Source organism: Oncorhynchus keta, chromosome 26 (assembly GCF_023373465.1).
Source record: "Oncorhynchus keta strain PuntledgeMale-10-30-2019 chromosome 26, Oket_V2, whole genome shotgun sequence".
NCBI lineage: Eukaryota > Metazoa > Chordata > Actinopteri > Salmoniformes > Salmonidae > Oncorhynchus > Oncorhynchus keta.
In genome coordinates this window covers 26,993,448-27,013,574 of record NC_068446.1, presented here as the reverse complement: position 1 = coordinate 27,013,574, position 20,127 = coordinate 26,993,448, and the positions used below count along the sequence as shown (strand labels likewise).

Here is a 20,127-nt window from a genome sequence, read left to right as displayed (position 1 = left end):
AGTGGTAGTGGGAGGGGCTTGGGGGAAAGAGGCGACGCGAGAGGTTTTACTCTCGCCAAAATAAGCCCACTGCGTTTCTATGTGCTTATTTTGAACCTAAGCTTGTCCCCCCCGTAACAACGACTCCCATTGTTAGGGCGGAGACATCAGCATCTCGTCATTATATACAGATCTCTGGTGTAAATGGGAAGGTGCACAGCACAGAAAGTGTGAACGAGACGAGACAAAAAAGACGGCAAGTGGACATAAACGCTCATAAAAACAGAACAAAAATTAATCTACGATACAGGCGTTCTAAATACTGTGCAAAAACATACATTGTAATACATTTGATGTCTCCCAGCCCTATAGTTATTCCTGTAATGTGATGAGCAGCTGATTTGAAGCGTGGCCCTCTATCTCTGGCCATGTGTTCTGCAGTCACAAACCAGCTTAACCTGCTATTATGGCAGGGGAGAGAACAAGACCGGGAGTATGAGTGTGCTTTAGCTGACAGTACAGAACGCTCTCCATCCAATCATGGGAAATGGCTAAATCCCAGACTTCAAACGTGCATTTCAAGATCTTGCTAGCTAAATTTAGTTAATATAATGCTCTGGCTTGTGTCATAGAGGAAGGATGCTGTGTTAAGCCGATGATTGAGTTTTAGGTTCTTAGCTCTATACAGTGTTTAAGTCTTAGGTATCTTATGAATGTTATAGTAAACATAAATGCATCGCCAAGCTGCGTCTTGGAATTTCCCAGAAGTTCCTATACTCTTTACGTACATTATATAATTATTTTTCAACCTTTTGCCATCATAGTCTTTATTGCTGTAATGATCCACCTATAGAATGTTTAATTGCCATTTTAATTGTTTTTTTTAAATTGGTTTCTCTTTTTCTTACTTTTCAGGAACCAATAAAGTCCCGTGCGCCACAGCTTCATTTGGAATATAGATTTTATAAACAGTTGGGAAGTTCAGGTAAGCACATAAAACTGTTGTTGTTGATACTTTATCTATTACTGTTTTAATAACACTGCGTTAGCTAGTAGAATCAGCTGGATGGATGGAGCTCTTCTCTGTAGCTAGAAGATGTGATGGCTCTGCCCCCTCTGTGTCGTTGGTTGATCCCGAGCAGGCACAGGCCCAACATGGCTGTGTGCTCACTCTGTGCTGTGGTCCATGGGGCTGTGCTGTGCCTCCAGCCCTTTGATGTGGCCACTTGGCTTCAGAAGCGAGAGGTGGGGCAGTAAGATCAGATGGTGGGGAGGGACAGGGACTTGGAACAGCCCACAGCACAGCTCGGCCAGCCTTCGTTTTTCATCCTCTCACTAGAACCTTGCAGCTTAATTTTTCATTGATAATCTCTGACATTGGACTGCTGTTTTTCATCATTAGTTAGTCACTTTTTATGAGCATCTGATCTGTCAAGAAAGTGAATATTTACGGTACGTAAATAGATTGTATTGTATTTGAGCGCAGGTAAGGGGTAAGCTGAATGTTTGTATTCTAATTAGACCAACCCTGACTGACTGAGGACACTGGTCGTTGATCCTTTTAGCCTTTTTAAAGGAAAAGGATGAACAGCTTGGGCAAAGCCTGACTGCACCCATTTGTTCGCTGGAGTGGAAGGCAGAGCACACACACAAACACACGCTTGTGCTTGTGTCACTGCGCCCAGTGATCTTCTCTGTCACAAGTGTCTCTCTTTTTCTCTCGTAGTGAGCTGATCACCTGCCAGCTGTCTGTCTGTGCCTGTGCCAGGGCAGCAGCTCCACTGTGTTAATAGGAAGTTGGAGTGCAGGGCATTAGGGGTGTCCTCGGCTAGTCTATTTATAAATGGCGGTCTCCGTGCAGTAGGGCCATTATTAGAGTATTTCTGCTTCTATGTCTGGTCTCAGCACTGTCTCCGGCCTGCCTGGAGAAGAAAGCCCAGGGAAACTCTCCCATGATGCAAAGGGAAAGGTCTGGCCTATCTCTCTCTGTCAGCTCTCCTTCGTGTGATCTGTCTGACTGGACCAAAAGTTGTATTTCCAATCCCAGGCAGCACTACAGCACACTAGTATTTATTTGCCGTACGCCTATTTGGGAACAGAGTCACTCAAAGTTGCTTGTTGATCCTGGTCCGTTCATTGGATAGTGAGTCTTTATCCCCACCCCTTGGGCCAAACGATTGGACGAGTTCAGGCAGCAGCCCCTCTGGCGTTTGCACTGGTGCGTTAAACACATCCTGACTTCCCCTCTCCTCCCCCGGCCACTGTGGCAGAGGGACCACCAGAGGCCTGCTACAATCTCATAGGCTGAGCTATAGATGGAACCACAGATTATGGTGCTTCAGCTTCCCCCACATTATAGAATAGAGGGAAGTGTTCTTCCAACTGGTGGCTACATTCATTCAAAAATGCACGTGAGGAATTATGAAAGTCTTCTTCAAGCCACTTGCTTCTGCTGAGACTTCTGTAAACCCTATGGTACAGATGGATACAGGCATGTAGTTGTTTTTACAATATGAATGTGGCAACATAAGGGTCAAGTCCTGGTCTTTGCAATGTCAGCTCTACGTGGTGCTTAAAGCTGAAGAGCTTATCTAGTGTTAATTCTCTCTTGCCCTGGAAAGAACCCAAACATGAGAACAACATGTTCTGTTACACACACTAGCTGGTCTAGCCTGGCCACGCCCCAACTCCACCATTCACCACTGAGCATGGGGCGTCGGAAGTGAGACATCATCCACTTTTTATGTCGCTATCAATAATTGAACTGGATGACTGGTTGACTGAGCTCACAGTACGGATACGCCTGGATGGTCTTCTCTTTTGAAAGCAGTGTACGAGACCTGTCTCCTTATGAGATGATTAACATTTCACTGATATGAGTACGTGTGAATATTTAGTGAACCATCAAGGCTCTGCTTAAAAGCATTGTGAGACTGTTGGTCAGATGGCCGCCTGCGTGTGTCCTTCTGCCATGCCTACTGCACTGGTATCTTGGGAGTGATAAATCAGTGCCATTTTGAGTGTGAGGTTGCAGTGATGTTCTGTGGTCCACCCTGTTCATCCAGTCCAGAGCAGTCTGGATATTTGATGTACTGCCTGCCTGGTGATAGATAACATGATCTAACACTGAGTCACACAGGCTCTCTGCAGGAGAGGCAGGCTGGCCGGACGATCACGTTTCAGCCTGGCTACATCTCCACAGCATCGCCCACTCGGCCTAATGGAATCAGCGCCTCCTCTTCCCTCCCCGATGCACTCAGCATTCTAAATGTTTAATAGAGACTGCCTCCCTGTCGGGCTTGGCCTAAACTTTGACATTTCATTGTAGGGCAGCGTTTCCTCATTTTTTTTTTTTGCCTTAACACTACATAGTTGATTCAAATGATCAAAGATTGATGATTAATTGATTATTTAAATGAGCTGTGTAGTGCTAGTGCAAAAACCAAAACGTGCACCCCCCTGGGGTCCCAAGGACCAAGTTTGGGAAGCCCTGTTGTAGGGTGACGTTGTCTGCCACAGTGCTCAGACTGAGAGGGACCCCTGTCTGAGACAATACACTGGTTTGTTCACGGCACGTTTCACTCGTGTTTGGAGAGAGTGGGTTATGAGCGGTGCACAGAATGGCACTGGGAGGCAGCAGAATAGACGTTGAAGCTTTGTGGTGTTATAACGGACAGGAGAGCAGACAATTACAGTGGGGCAAAATAATATTTAGTCAGCCACCAATTGTGCAAGTTCTCCCACATAAAAATATGAGAGAGGCCTGTAATTTTCATCATAGGTACACTTCATCTATGACAGACAAAATGAGAAGAAGAAAAATCCAGAAATCACATTGTAGGATTTTTTATGAATTTATTTGCAAATTATGGTGGAAAATAAGTATTTGGTCAATAACAAAAGTTTACTTTCAATACTTTGTTATATATCCTTTGTTGGCAATGACAGAGGTCATTCACAAGGTTTTCACACACTGTTGCTGGTATTTTGGCCTATTCCTCCATGCAGATCTCCCCTAGAGCAGTGATGTTTTGGGGCTGTTGCTGGGCAACACGGACTTTCAACTCCCTCCAAAGATTTTCTATGGGGTTGAGATCTGGAGACTGGCTAGGCCACTCCAGGACCTTGAAATGCTTCTTACGAAGCCACTCCTTCGTTGCCCGGGCGGTGTGTTTGGGATCATTGTCATGCTGAAAGACCCAGCCATGTTTCATCTTCAATGCCCTTGCTGATGGAAGGAGGTTTTCACTCAAAATCTCACTATACATGGCCCCATTCATTATTTCCTTTACACGGATCAGTCGTCCTGGTCCCTTTGCAGAAAAACAGCCCCAAAGCATGATGTTTCCACCCCCATGCTTCACAGTAGGTATGGTGTTCTTTGGATGCAACTCAGCATTCTTTGTCCTCCAAACACGACGAATTGAGTTTTTACCAAAAAGTTATATTTTGGTTTCATCTGACCATATGACATTCTCCCAATCTTCTTCTGGATCATCCAAATGCTCTCTAGCAAACTTCAGACGGGCCTGGACATGTACTGGCTTAAGCAGGGGGACACATCTGGCACTGCAGGATTTGAGTCCCTGGTGGCGTAGTGTGTTACTGATGGTAGGCTTTGTTACTTTGGTCCCAGCTCTCTACAGGTCATTCACTAGGTCCCCCCGTGTGGTTCTGGGATTTTTGCTCACCGTTCTTGTGATCATTTTGACCCCACGGGGTGAGATCTTGCATGGAGCCCCAGATCGAGGGAGATTATCAGTGGTCTTGTATATCTTCCATTTCCTAATAATTGCTCCCACAGTTGATTTCTTCAAACCAAGCTGCTTACCTATTGCAGATTCAGTCTTCCCAGCCTGGTGCAGGTCTACAATTTTGTTTCTGGTGTCCTTTGACAGCTCTTTGGTCTTGGCCATAGTGGAGTTTGGAGTGTGACTGTTTGAGGTTGTGGACAGGTGTCTTTTATACTGATAACAAGTTCAAACAGGTTCCATGAATACAGGTAACGAGTGGAGAACAGAGGAGCCTCTTAAAGAAGAAGTTACAGGTCTGTGAGAGCCAGAAATCTTGCTTGTTTGTAGGTGACCAAATACTTATTTTCCAAATAAATTCATTAAAAATCCTACAATGTGATTTTCTGGATTTTTTCCCCCTCATTTTGTCTAAATTACAGGCCTCTCTCATCTTTTTAAGTGGGAGAACTTGCACAATTGGTGGCTGACTAAATACTTTTTTTGCCCCACTGTATATCTGTCATGAATCACAATAAAGAATGGCTTCTAGAAAACCACTCGTTCCTTGCATAAGTGCTTTTATAACAGGCATGATTGGCCTGGGTTATTTTTACACTGGAATAACACATCCACATGATTAGGTCTAGCTTTTGTAAAGAATAAAATCATTCTCTTTTTGAACGGTTTTTCTGAAATGGTCATTTTGTTCTAGGCCTATTCCATGTCTGGTAAATCTTTTCCTCAGCAGTTGTCCTTGCTGTGTTTACATCTCTTTAGTTGGGAGAAGGGTTGTTATTGAACAGGCACTTTCCTGTTGGTTAGTGCATTGGCAGGGCTGAATGCCCTCACTCCAGATGTGGGCGGGCTTTGAGTCAGCTTCCTGGTTGATCGCTTGTCGCTTCCGCCTTATCCATCATCGCCATTATTGCCAGGCAAATTCTGCTGTCTTAAGAGGCCCAGGACGGGTGTGTGGCTGTGTGAGATCTGCATTGCTTCTCTGTGGGAGTGACGTGAGGGGTGATCAGGTAAATTCTGCTCTAGTCACCCCCCGTCCCCATCCCGTCCCCCCCACACTCACACACCCCAAAGGCCAGCCTGCAGTACTACTAAAGCTGCCATACCGCTCCTCTCTCTGGCGGGATCGGGGGCCGCCTCCCGGGAAAGGAGCAAGGAATGGAATGAAGGTCCCTGGCGTCGTGTACATGGTCTGGACTGGTGAGGCATAACCTGGAACTGTATGTGACCTTGGAGGCTGGACCAGAAGGCCATGGGGGTCATAAATGGCCATTACCCTTTGTTCTATACTGCATAGGGAACAGAGTCACTGTTCAACTAGAAGTCTCCTCTTCAGAAGGGCATTTTACTGTGATTTTAAACTCCTAAATTCCTCCCAGGTCACACATGAGACCACATGACAGGGTGTGTTGGCATAAAAATGTTTTGCTGGCACAATGCATCATCAACATTGACAAGTTTGTTTTGTTTAGCCATCTTGTTGTTCTAATCGAAACTGCCTCCTGGGCTGTCATGGTTGCCATAGCGCCCGTGTTGACTTCCCACACACACGTAGGCTGCTCTACAGTATACAGTGCATTCGGAAAGTATTCAGACCCCCTTCCCTTTTTCCACATTTTGTTACGTTACAGCCATATTCAAAATCCTCATCAATCTACACACAATACCCCACAAGGACAAAGAAAAAACAGGTTTTTAGACATTTTTGGTAATGGTAAATTGAATTGATTGGACATTATTTGGAAAGGCACACACCCACGCCTGTCTCTATAAGGTCCCACAGTTGACAGTTCATGTCAGAGCAAAAACCAAGCCATGAGGTCTAAGGAATTGACTGTAGATCTCCGAGACAGGATTGTGTCAAAACATTTCTGCAGCATTGAAGGTCCCCAAGAACACAGTGGCCTCCATCATTTGTTTTACTCCATGTGTAACTCTGTGTCGTTGTATCTGTCGAACTGCTTTGCTTTATCTTGGCCAGGTCGCAATTGTAAATGAGAACTTGTTCTCAACTTGCCTACCTGGTTAAATAAAGGTCAAATAAAAAATAAATAAAAATCATTCTTAAATGGAAGAAGTTTGGAACCACCAAGACTCTTCCTAGAGCTGGTCGCCTGGCCAAACTGAGTAATTGGAGGAGAAGGGCCACCAATAACCCGATGGTCACTCTGACAGAGCTCCGGAGTTCCTCTGTGGAGATGGGAGAACCTTCCAGAAAGACAACCATCTCTGCAGCACTCCACCAATCAGGCCTTTATGGTAGAGTGGCCAGATGGAAGCCACTCCTCAGTAAAAAGGCACATGACAGCCAGCTTGGAGTTAAAAGGCACCTAAAGGACTTTCAGACCATGAGGAACAGGATTCTATGGTCTGATGAAAACAAGATTGAACTTTTTGGCCTGAATGCCAAGTGTCATGTCTCGTTTAAACCTGGCACCATCCCTACGGTGAAGCATGGTGGTAGCAGCGTCATGCTTTGGGGAAGTTTTTCAGCGGCAGGAACTGGGAGACTCGTCAGGATCGAGGGAAAGATGAATGGCGTAAAGTACAGAGAGTTCCTTGATGAAAACCTGCTCCAGAGCGCTCAGGACCTCAGACTGGTGTGAAGGTTCACCTTCCAACACCTCAACAACCCTAAGCACACAGCCAAGACAACGCAGGAGTGGCTTCGGGACATGTCTTTGAATGTCCTTGAATGGCGCAGCCAGAGCCCGGACTTGAATCCGATCAAACATCTCCATCCAACCTGACAGAGAGGATCTGCAAGGAACAATGGGAGAAACTCCCCAAATACAGGTGTGTCAAGTTTGTAGCGTCATACCCAAGAAGACTCAAGGATGTAATCGCTGCCAAAGGTGCTGTAAAGGGTCTGATTTACTTATGTAAATGTGATATTTCAGTTTTTTTTTTATACATTTGCAAAAATTTCTAGAAACGAGTATTTGCTTTGTCATTATGGGGTAATGAAAAAATAACATTTAATCAATTTTAGAATAAGGCTGTAACATAATGTGGAAGAAGTCTAGGGGTCTGAATACTTTCCGAATGCACTGTATCAACATGCCTTTAGGCTCATTCATGTCAGCAAATCAAAGCCCCAATGCCTTTAACTACGACCTTTCATGCCATCCTCTGCCTCAAACTGCTTTAGCTGGGGCCTAATGCTTTTGAAATATCTGTGGCTTGTATGATACTAAAACAGATGGTTAGTAATGAAAGCCTTTTTAAAAACCTTTAGGATGCGAGCATGCTCCCTGTAGGTTTTGTGGTCACATTCATATATAACATGTGTCCTTGCCTGTGTCTTTGTTGCAGAGGGTATTCCTCAGGTGTACTACTTTGGGCCATGTGGGAAGTACAATGCCATGGTGCTGGAGCTGCTGGGGCCCAGCCTGGAAGACCTGTTTGATCTCTGTGACCGCACCTTCTCCCTCAAGACCGTCCTCATGATAGCCATACAGCTGGTAAGAATGTAATAGTTGTTTACATGAGTGTCCTACTGGTGCCCAACCCAGAGCTTATAAGACTATTTTCAGTGAATATTCACAGTATATCAGCCACATAATTAATAGTGAATGATGGGGTCACTACAATGTCAGACATCTCTATTCCTATCGCTGTGGCTCTCCAGAGGTTTACAGCATTTGGAAAAGTGTCTTGAAAGAGTTTGAGATCCTGTCTTGTCTAAATGCTCTGTGTTCTGCCTCCCAGATAACGCGGATGGAATTTGTCCACACAAAAAGCTTGATATACAGAGACGTCAAGCCAGAGAACTTTTTGGTGGGGCGGCCGGGCAGCAAGAGGCAGCACACAATCCACATTATCGACTTCGGGCTGGCCAAAGAATACATCGACCCTGAGACCAAAAAACACATCCCGTACCGGGAGCACAAGAGCCTTACGGGAACGGCGCGCTACATGAGCATCAACACACACCTGGGGAAAGGTGAGAAATTATAATGATCACACCTGCTGCTGTGTTATTGGATATAAGCTGTTTTTTAAACCCTTAAAGATATACCTTTTGATGATGTTGATTATCAAGTTCTCCGTTATGTTCAGGAAGGGCCACATCCTAACTTGAGAACTGTACGCATATCTGTACAACATTACTTCCATGTGGATCTTGCATTCATTGATTAGATTTGAGATTTTCACATTAGGACTTAAGCCTAACGGTATCATACACTGCTCAACAAAAATAAAGGGAACACATCCTAGATCTGAATGAATGAAATATTTGTATCAAATACTTTTTTCTTTACATAGTTGAATGTGCTGACAACAAAATCACACAAAAATGGAAGTCAAATTTATCAACCCATGGAGGTCTGGATTTGGAGTCACACTCAAAATTAAAGTGGAAAACCACACTACAGGTTGATCCAACTTTGATGTAATGTCCTTAAAACAAGTCAAAATGAGGCCCAGTAGTGTGTGTGGACTCCACGTGCCTGTATGACCTCTCTACAACGCCTGGGCATGCTCCTGATGAGGTGGCAGATGGTCTCCTGAGGGATCTCCTCCCAGACCTGGACTAAAGCATCTACCAACTCCTGGACAGTCTGTGGTGCAACGTGGTGTTGGTGGATGGAGCGAGACATGATGACCCTGATGTGCTCAATTGGATTCAGGTCTGGGGAATGGGCGGGCCAGTCCATAGCATCAATGCCTTCCTCTTGCAGGAACTGCTGACACACTCCAGCCACATGATGTCTAGCATTGTCTTGCATTAGGAGGAACCCAGGGCCAACCGCATCAGCATATGGTCTCACAAAGGGTCTGAGGATCTCATCTCGATACCTAATGGCAGTCAGGCTACCTCTGGTGAGCACATGGAGCCAGTGGCGAATTTTCCAATCTTGGTGTTCTCTGGCAAATGCCAAACGTCCTGCACGGTGTTTGGCTGTAAGCACAACCCCCACCTGTGGACGTCGGGCCCCCATACCACCCTCATGGAGTCTGTTTCTGACCGTTTGAGCAGACACATGCACATTTGTGGCCTGCTGGAGGTCATTTTGCAGGGCTCTGGCAGTGCTCCTCCTGCTCCTCCTTGCACAAAGGCGGAGGTAGCGGTCCTGCTGCTGGGTTGTTGCCCTCCTACGGCCTCTTCCACGTCTCCTGATGTACTGGCCTGTCTCCTGGTAGCGCCTCCATGCTCTGGACACTACGCTGACAGACACAGCAAACCTTCTTGCCACAGCTCGCATTGATGTGCCATTCTGGATGAGCTGCACTACCTGAGCCACTTGTGTGGGTTGTAGACTCCGTCTCACGCTACCACTAGAGTGAAAGCACCGCCAGCATTCAAAAGGGACCAAAATATCAGCCAGGAAGCATAGGAACTGAGAAGTGGTCTGTAGTCACCACCTGCAGAACCACTCCTTTATTGGGGGTGTCTTGCTAATTGCCTATAATTTTCACCTGTTGTCTATTCCATTTGCACAACAGCATGTGACATTTATTGTCAATCAGTGTTGCTTCCTAAGTGGACAGTTTGATTTCACAGAAGTGTGATTGACTTGGAGTTACATTGTGTTGTTTAAGTGTTCCCTTTATTTTCTTGAGCAGTGTATATAGTTGACAGGGTGGATAATTGAGAGATTATAGTTTTTTTTGTGTGTGCTGTTTCTGCGTGTGTCGTTAATGAACTCTTTTCCTCTCCTCCAGAGCAAAGCAGGCGGGATGACCTGGAGGCTCTGGGTCACATGTTCATGTACTTCCTGCGAGGCAGTCTTCCCTGGCAAGGCCTGAAGGTATACAGTTTCATGATATCTACATGACTTCAGGCACATTCACCCTGCTGCTAAATAACCGATGTCATTGAAAACAGATGTTCCTCTATTTCTGTAAATCTACAAAATATAGAAATGTATTATTTTCACATGTTGATGCTGAGGTGGTGCTTGAGATGGGTATGAAGTTGAACATTTTTTTTACATTTCCCTTTAAGGAAGAGGAAAACATGCTTAGGAAAAATGCCATGTCAATAGTGGTCTTGTAACATACACTGAAAGGATTTTCACTTCCTGAGATTTAAATGTCATCCTATTATAACATAAGTCACTTCCACATTTTCCCCTGTGAGGTCCTCTCCACCCAGGCTAGTGTCAGGAAGAGGACCTACAGTGCCTTCAGAAACCTTTTCTTTTTTCAAGATTTTGTTGTGTTACAAAGTGGGATTCAAATGGATTTAATTGTCATTTTCTGTCAACGATCTACAACAAAATACTCTGTAGTGGAAGAAAAATTTGAACATTTGTAAAACATTTATGAAAAATAAAGCACTAATATATCTTTATTAGATAGGTATTCAACCCCCTTGAGTCAATACATGTTAGAATCACCTTTTGGCAGCGATTACAGCTGTGAATCTTTCTGGGTAAGTCTCTTTAGAGTTTTCCACACATGGATTGTACAATATTTGCACATGCTTCTTTTTAGAATTCTTCAAACTCTGTTAAGTTAGTTGTTGCTTGACAGCCATTTTCAAGTCTTGCCATAGATTTTCAAGACGATTTTAAGTAAAAAAATGTAACTAGGCCACTCTGGAACGTTAAATGTCGTCTTGGTAAGCAACTCCAGTGTATTTTTTGGCCTTGTGTTTTAGGTTATTGTCCTGCTGAAAGTTGAATTTGTCTCCCAGTGTCTGTTGGAAAGCAGATTAAGCCGGGTTTTCCTCTAATATTTTGTGTGTGGTTAGCTCTATTCTGTTTCTTTTTATCATAAACTCCCTAGTTCTTGCCGATGACAAGCATACCTATAACATGATACAGCCACCACAATGTTTAAAAATATGAAGTGGTACTCAGTGATGTGTTGGATTTGACCCAAATATAATGCTTTGTATTCAAGACATAAAGTTAATTTCTTAGCCAAGTGTTTTGCTGTTTTACTTTAGTGCTTTATTGCAAACAGGTGGCATGTTTTGGAATATTTTATTCTGTACAGACGTCTTTCTTTTGACTCTGTCAATTAGGTTAGTATAGTGGAGTAACTATAATGTTGTTGATCCATCCTCAGTTTTCTCCAATCACAGCCATCAAACACTGTAACTATTTTAAAGTCCCCATTGGCCTCATGGTGAAATTCCAGAGCGGATTCCTTCCTCTCTTGATACACCATCTAAAATGTAATACATTTTTATTTTATTTTATCTTTTATTTTACTAGGCAAGTCAGTTAAGAACAAATTCTTATTTTCAATGACGGCCTAGGAACAGTGGGTTAAATGCCTGTTCAGGGGCAGAACGACAGATTTGTACCTTGTCAGCTCGGGGATTCGAACTTGCAACCTTTCGGCTACTAGTCCAACGCTCTAACCACTAGGCTACCCTGCCGTAGGACCCCATAACTTCACCATGCTCAAAGGGATCTTCAAGTTTCTTTTTTTTTTTGCCCCTATACCAATAAGTGCTCTTCTTTGCGAGGCATTGGAAAACCTCCCTGGTCTTTGTGGTTGAATCTGTTTTTAAATTCACTGCTCAACTGAGGGACCTTACAGATAATTGTATGTGTGGGGTACAGAAATGAGGTAGTTGTTCAAAAATCGTGTTGAACACTATTATGACACACAGAGTGAGTCTATGCAAAGTATTATGTGACTTGTGAAGCACATTTGTACTCCTGAACTTTAGGCTTGCCGTAACAAAGGGGTTGAATACTTATTGATTTAAATGTTTAATTAATTTGTAAAAAATGTCTAAAAAGATCATTCCAGTGATAAAGAAAATCTCAATTTAATCCATTTTAAATTCAGGCTGTAACACAACAAAATGTGGAAAAAGTCAAGGGGTGTGTACAGCTTCATATCCAACGCTCCTTATAGGACACATCACTGCACTCTATACTCCCCTGTAAACTGGTCATCTCTGTATACTTGACTCAAGACCCACTGGTTGATGCTTATTTATAAAACCCTCTTAGGCCTCACTCCCACCTATCTGAGATACCTACTGCAACCCTCTGTTAAAGGACCCCAAAGCACATACATCCCTGGGTCGCTCCTCTTTTAAGTTCACTGCAGCTAACGACTGAAACGAGCTGCAGAAAACACTCAAACTGGACAGTTTTATCTCCGTCTCTTCATTCAAAGACTCAATCATGGACACTCCTACTGACAGTTGTGGCTACTCCGTGTAATATATTGTTGTCTCTACCTTCTTGCCCTTTGTGATGTCTGTGCCTAACAATGTTTGTGCTGCTTCCATGTTATGTTGCTACTGTGTTGCCATGTGTTGCTGCCATGCAGGTAGTGTTGTGGTGTCTCTCTTGTCATGATGTGTTTTGTCCTACATTTTTTATTTTAATCCCAGCCCCCGTCCCCGCAGGAGGCCTTTTGCCTCTTGGTAGGCAGTTATTCTGAATAAGAATGTGTACTTAAGAGAGGATATGCATGTGGAGGCAAACTAAGACACCTTAAATATTCTACATGTGAACATTATGCCCATTCAGTCATGCTGCCTCCAGCTGTGTATTGCCCCAAATTTGGCTGTTATATTGTGCATTCTGCAAAGCTGTAGTTTTTCAACTCTACTGTGCTTTGTGGTAATTAAAGCTAAACACATGGGAGGATAATTGTTGCACTGTCTGTTGATTCCAGGCGGACACGTTGAAGGAGAGGTATCAGAAGATTGGAGATACCAAGCGAGCTACCCCAATTGAAGTGCTTTGTGAAAGCTTCCCGGGTTAGTACTGCCATTTTGGTTCGATTTGGTTTTATTTGGAATCTTCAGAACTCTTTAGGCCGAGATCTTGTTCAGTTTATGCAAATGAAATGATTGTGTGCCTTTGTCCTTTGCTGCAGAAGAGATGGCCACATATCTGCGTTACGTGAGGAGGCTGGACTTCTTTGAGAAACCTGATTATGACTACTTACGGAAACTCTTCACGGAGCTGTTTGACAGGAACGGCTACGTCTTTGATTATGAATACGACTGGGTCGGCAAGCCACTTGTGAGTCTCCATCACTTGCTTTTTCTTCCTATTCAACGTTTTGAGTGGAGCACTTGACCCCTTTTATCTGCACACTTTCATTAGTCTTTTTCTGTAAATAATCACAAAAGGATCCAAATTGAGATTTCCTGTGACTTCTCAGTGATTCAAGGGCCTTTCTTTTTTTATTATATAATATATGAGTATCTTCAGCTTGTGGTGAGTGTAAAGTATTCTCAGCCACGATTTTGATGTCCTAGGCAAAATGCTGTAATTTTGTCCCCCCACCATAGCCTACACCGGTAGGCCCCATCCCCAGTGACACGCCCGCTCAGCCCAGCAGAGACAAAGCACAGCAGCAGACCAAAAACCAGGTGAGCTCGCCGCCGCCGCCCGCCACACCCACCCACCTCGTCAGTCGAGTTCCCCGTGTCTCAGAGGCAGCCGCCAAGCCTCCTATCTTAATCTCCGCTTCCTCAACAATATGGCCTCTCTTTTTTTTCTTTTCTTTTTTTTTACAATGTCACCTTTGTCCAATCCAACCTCTTCAATTTACTCTTTACTCTGTTGTGGCGATTGAGCAAGAAAGATGGGGAACTGATGAACTTATTATAATTGTCATTAAATGGAGTTGCAACATCTTTGAAAGTTGGAACTGTTTTAGCATTGGACGGTTGTGTCTTCAGCCTGCCTCCCGAAGAACTAGTTATTTCATGCATGAGTTGAAAATGCATTGCTCACATCAGCAATGACAAAGCAGTTTGCTTAGTGTGTGGCAAAATTGCTTTCTTTTCCTTGTTCTATCAGCATGCTATTTCAGCCTTGGTCCTACCACACTGTCACCAACATGACACATTGTTTACATTTTTGCCAATTCACGATGATTAATTGAACTGTATTAGTCATAATCTTTTCCTCTAAGGTTTTCTGATTGCTGTGGACTTCTGGTCTTTATTTCTGGCTCTCCAGAACAATGTGATGAGTAGGACATATCATCATTTATGAGCATAAACATGCAACACGTTGCACAGCACAAACAGATCGATTTTTGTTGTTGTTGCAGAAACCAGGAATAGAATCAGAAAAAAATAATGTTGGAATAGAAGTCAAGATGCTTAGTTTTTCCCGATCAAGGCTGTTTTTACTCTTTGCATCAGTCAGTTTGCTCTGCTTTATGTTTTGCTCTATTTTCCTTCTGTTAACATAGTTTTAACAAGCCTGCCTTCTGTATTTATTTCCATTTGTTTCTTTGTTTTTGTTCATTCACTTCCCCATCCCACTCTCCCACCACCACCACCACCACCACATTACCTCCCACCTCTTGACTCCCGCCCCCTATACACCCTGCCCCCCTGTCAGTTGCCTGAGGCCAAAGGAGATGAGGCTCAGCGTCAGCTGTCTCCAATGACCAATACGGAGACACTGGGGTCACATCTTGTGGCCGAAAGGCTGGGGGGCTCTGTCCAGGTACTGCTTGCTGCGCATGGTGTTGCATGGCTGTGTCTGTCCACTCCAGATTTCTCTGTCTGTGTCGCTGTCTGTGTCACTGTCTGTGTCGCTGTCTGTCTGTGTCGATGTCTGTGTCGCTGCCTTTCTGTGTCGCTGTCTGTGTCGCAGTATTTCTGTCTGTCTGTGTCGCTGTCTTTCTGTCTGTCTGTGTCGCTGTCTTTCTGTCTGTCTGTGTCGCTGTCTTTCTGTCTCCTTCTCTGTCTGCCTGCTCTGCTTCACTCATCCAGGCTGATAACAGGGGAGGGAAGCACAGTCGGGAACCCTGCGGCCGTTGAAGCCATTATCAGGACAGGAACCCCCCTCCCCTCTCCCTGGAAAAGGGTGTGATATAGGATTTGATTGAGCATGCACTGTCTCAGAACGGACTCGACCTTTAAAGGGATGAAGGGGCAACAGCATCTCAGGAGATGCCTGTTAGCTACACCCTTCACATGAAAACATGACAATTCGGAAGTGGATATTTCACATCTAGAGTCCTTTATGGCGCAATTATGACTCTCTTAATGTGATGTACAGTCTGCCGTCTCAGATGATTACGTTTTGAAGATGATTTTTTTGAGCAAATGTGCCATCTAGTGTTTTGGAAGGGAATTGCATCCTTTGAAATAATGACCTCTTTTTTTACCAACTAATAGATCCATTTTAAGTTTAAATGTCACGTGCACAAGTACAGGGAAATGCCTTTCTTGACAGCTCTTTTACAATGTAATGTCGTCAAAGGTAAGAGTCATAAGCTAATGCTCAATCTCTCACTTCATATGAAGGATAAATGACAGATAATTAGTCATGCACAGACATCCTGTCTGAATTCCTTGTCTTCACCTGTACAGGTGATGAGCTCGACGAATGGAGAGCTGAACACTGACGACCCGACGGCGGGACACTCCAACGCTCCCATCACTGCTCCCACTGAGGTGGAGGTGGCTGATGATACAAAGTAAGACAGCTGTCTGCCCCTGGCGTTGACTGCAGTGGCTCACCATGCTCTGCTCGGTCTCACTACCTCTGGCAGTCGTTGCCAGTAACACACTGTCAAATGATATCTGAACCCAGTCTTTCAAAATACTGTTGCAACAGGTTCCACATGTTTAAGGCCTCTAATGTTCAGTTTAGCCTCTTTTTTTTTTTTTTTTTTTTTGCTTTAAAACATTGCATTTTTTGATATGCAACATTCATTTCCTTTTGAATCTGAATGAGTGTGTGTCCTTGCCTGCAGGTGCTGCTGTTTCTTCAAAATGAGAAAGAGGAAAACTCTCCAGCGGCACAAGTGAAGAGAAGAGACGACCTCGGAGGGAACTTGAAACATTCTGCTCACTTTCAAGTTTTAAATGGAAGCAACCACACCGATCACCCATCCTATCTCCCTTTCCCAATCTCTCTCTCTCTCTCCCTTTCCCAATCTCTCTCTCTCTCTCCCTTTCCCAATCTCTCTCTTTCACTCTCTCGCTCTCTCGCTCTTCTCCATCTCGCTCTTCTCCATCTCGCTCTTCTCCATCTTTCTCAGCGCTCTTCTGCTACAGGCGTGTAAAGCAATGCTGTTTTCCTACAGACTTTGTGGGCTTCACAACAGACACTGGCTTCCAAAAGAAAGAAACCGTTAAAGTACCTGCATAATAAAGAGAGAACGTTTAAAAGCTGTAACAAAGAAACGTGAATATCGTGGCGTGAATAGAACGAATGGATACTGTTTGAAACAGTTGTTGTATTCTAGATTCCATACATAGCATTTACTGTTCAACAGCCACTGATCTGAGGGAAATGTCAATGAGTCGAGGGGAAAAAGAAGTGTGTTCCATAGAAATAGTCCTTTATTTGTGGGATCAAGGTAAGAAGCAAGACTGAACTATACTAATGATAACTCTGGAATCACTGAGCGCAACAGGAAACACTTCATCTAAATCAGAATTGGAGGATGTTTATGCTGTTGAGTTTTTTTTATTTAATCCTCCGTTGTTTTCAAAGTCAACTCCCTGGGTTGAAAACAAATGTTTGTTTTAGTGTACTGGAATTCATTTTGTATTCTTTTTTTCTTCTCTGGCTTTCATGTCTGTCAATGTGGACTTTGTAGCACAGTCACTGGCCTCAGGTACTGTGGAAGATGGAGAGAAACTGATATTAAGCTCTCTTCTTCTTGTTGCACTTTTGGAAACAAAAAGAAAGTACAATGGAATTCTAGGTTTGAAATGAACAAACAGGAAAACAACTGAATACTTATCTAGGAAGAGTCCTATACAAGGCTAACACTGACTGTACAAACCATTAAGAACACCTCCCCAATATTGAGTTGCGCCTCCCCTCCTTTTGCCATCAGAACAGCCTCAATTCATCGGGGCATGGACTCTACAAGGTGTTGAAAGCATTGCACAGGGATACTGGCCCATGTTGACTCCAATGCTTCCCACAGTTGTCAAGTTGGCTGGGTTTCCTATGGTGGGGTGGACCATTCTTGATACACACGGGAAACTGTTGAGCGTGAAAAACCCAGCAGCGTTGCTGTTTTTGACACCAACTGGTGCGCCTGTCACCTACAATACCCTGTTCAAAGGCATTTCAATGTTTTGTCTTACCTATTCACCCTGGCACAGACACACACACACAGAATCCATGTCTCAATTTTCTCAAGGCTTAAAAATCCTTCTTTAACCTGTCTCCTCCCTTTCATCTACACCGATTTGAAGTGGATTTAACAAGTGACATTAATAAGGGATAATAGCATTCACCTGGTAAGTTTGTCATGGAAAGAGCAGGTGTACATAATGTTTTGTACACTCAGTGCATATCTGAGTACGGGCTGAAATGTCAATTTACATGAAACAAGATATCTTTCAGTTTTATTTCTACATCAGAATAATTTACCAGGAAATCATAGTTTGTGCCTTTCCAAGTAAAATGTTTAAAGCTCAAGTAAGTGTCCTGCAATGACATTTTATCTGAACTGTTCCACATGTTGCTCATTAACTGTGTGTGCGGGCGTGCGTGTATCTCTCTCGGAAAGCATCGTCTTTCTGACATGTCCTACTGTCTCACAACCACCGTGTCCATCTCCTCTGCTAGGACAATCAAAAGATCTTTACAGTTTAACTCTCTAGGTGCACTCGACAACAAAAAAAGAGGAAAAATTTGAAAGCTTGTGCGTTGTGAGCTAAGCAATTCTAGTCATTGGTGGTGGCTGATCAAAGTTAGGGCCAGCATGCAAATACATCTAGTTTATGTTTAAAGATGAAAATGAAGCGATTTTCCCATCAATGACTGAAGTTGCCACAAGACTTGAATTGGATACAAAACTGTTTTTCTTTTGAAGTTCCTCGCTGCAGTAGTTTTATGAATCTGCTTGAACGTTGTAATGGTCTATGATTTTCATGGCTAAACATGAGATGTGTGTTCGACCACAACAACATGCTCCGTCGTCTCAAGTCATATATATATACACACACACGATAGGTACAGCGGTCCCAAATCGTTTTTTTATTTTTTATTAAAGATGGCTGCAGTGTGTGGTCTCAAACATTAGTTCACAAGCGAAGCTCCCAAACCCCCTTGATTGTAATACTGTAAATATCCCCTTCTACGAAATACATCACTATGCCCTTTAAAATAGCATTCCATATGCTTGTGTCATCATTGTGCTTATGAGTCAATGCCATGTGACCCAGAATGTATTGTTGTCATGAGGTCAGTCATACATGTTCTGTTTTTTTTTCTGTTTTTTTTTACCCTGTAGATGTTAACATGAGGGCATTGGGGTAGTAGGGTTGCTTAAAAAAATGGAAATATCAATAGCAGCTATGTACATTTTTATAAACGTCTCAAACTAAGAAGAGCAGGGGAGACATTGGGCTAAAAATGTGATGGCGTTAAATTAAGGAAATAATTAAGTCTCTTTTGTAAATAGCAATACACATGAGTTTTAAATTGGGATTTTAACATGTAGTGGAACTGTTTCCAGTTTGGTTGTTTTCCCATAATTTTAAAATCAGAAATCTATTTAATTCCCACTATTTGCTGTCTGCCACCATGCTGGTAGAACTCTTTTCCAATTCCTTTCCTCCCAGTTTAACCCCTGGCTATACTGTGAGTGCTCTGGTGATACAATATTCAAGTGATACAGTATTCAATGCAACAGAATGGATATGAATTTCACCAATACAAAAAGCTTTATACTTATGGTCATTCTGATTCTTAACAGGGCAAATCTCCATTATGATTGTGCGGTGTGAGCTCTGGTGCAGTATTTGTCACTATGCTTTACTCAAATTATGCTAAACTTTTTCAATATGAAAATATCACTGATTGTTATCGCGATGCTGTTGATCAACCTGTATGGTATTGGTCATGTCTTGTTTGGAGTTCGAACTAACCTCCGTTCTTGATGTGTTATGTGAGCGAAGTGAGATGGGGAAGTGAAACATACTGTAGAAGGTTTAGCCTGTTCAACTGCCATTAGTATTAGGCTAGAACTGGACTACATATACCTAACTCACCATGTGGGTAATAAAAGAACACACATTTACCACCCACACAAGCAGCCTGGTCTCATAGACTAGATGTAACATAGTAAACGTAAAACCAGGACACTCAAATTAGTATGGTAGGGTTACATAAGACAGATTACTTTAGACAAAAACAAACATGCTACTTTGCAACTACTTAGCATGTTAGCTAACCTTGTAATTCGTTACATACCCTGCCTACATGGCCAAAGGTGGTTTTGGCTATTTCAGCCACACCTGTTGGTGACAGGTGTAAAAATATCAAGCACACAGCCATGCAACCTCTATAGGAAAACATTGACAGTACGGAAGAGCTCAGAGACTTTCAACTTGGCACTGTCATAGGATGCCACCTTTCCAACAAGTCAGTTCGTAAAATGTCTTCCCTCCTAGAGCTGCCCAGGTCAAATTTAAGTGCTGTTATTGTGAAGTGGAACCATCTAGGAGTAACAACGGCTCAGCTGCAAA

At 43.3% G+C, this 20,127-nt stretch overlaps 1 protein-coding gene across 9 annotated transcripts in view; it reads left to right on the top strand.

The window, feature by feature from the left end:
- The window catches only part of LOC118359173 (casein kinase I-like), a 45,607-nt gene extending 26,273 nt beyond the window's left edge, over window positions 1-19,334 (top strand). For 6 of the 9 annotated variants that reach the window (XM_035737503.2, XM_035737501.2, XM_035737502.2 and 3 more), the window contains 10 exons: window positions 895-964; window positions 8,043-8,191; window positions 8,439-8,673; window positions 10,398-10,483; window positions 13,329-13,413; window positions 13,533-13,681; window positions 13,954-14,034; window positions 15,020-15,127; window positions 16,000-16,106; window positions 16,386-19,334. In XM_035737503.2, coding sequence (XP_035593396.1) covers window positions 895-964; window positions 8,043-8,191; window positions 8,439-8,673; window positions 10,398-10,483; window positions 13,329-13,413; window positions 13,533-13,681; window positions 13,954-14,034; window positions 15,020-15,127; window positions 16,000-16,106; window positions 16,386-16,440 — 1,125 coding nt within the window. In that variant the 3' untranslated portion in view covers window positions 16,441-19,334. The remainder of the gene's footprint in view (window positions 1-894; window positions 965-8,042; window positions 8,192-8,438; window positions 8,674-10,397; window positions 10,484-13,328; window positions 13,414-13,532; window positions 13,682-13,953; window positions 14,035-15,019; window positions 15,128-15,999; window positions 16,107-16,385) is intronic. The other 3 variants (XM_035737505.2, XM_035737507.2, XM_035737506.2) reach the window with 3 other exon arrangements.
- The last annotated feature ends 793 nt before the right edge of the window (window positions 19,335-20,127 follow it).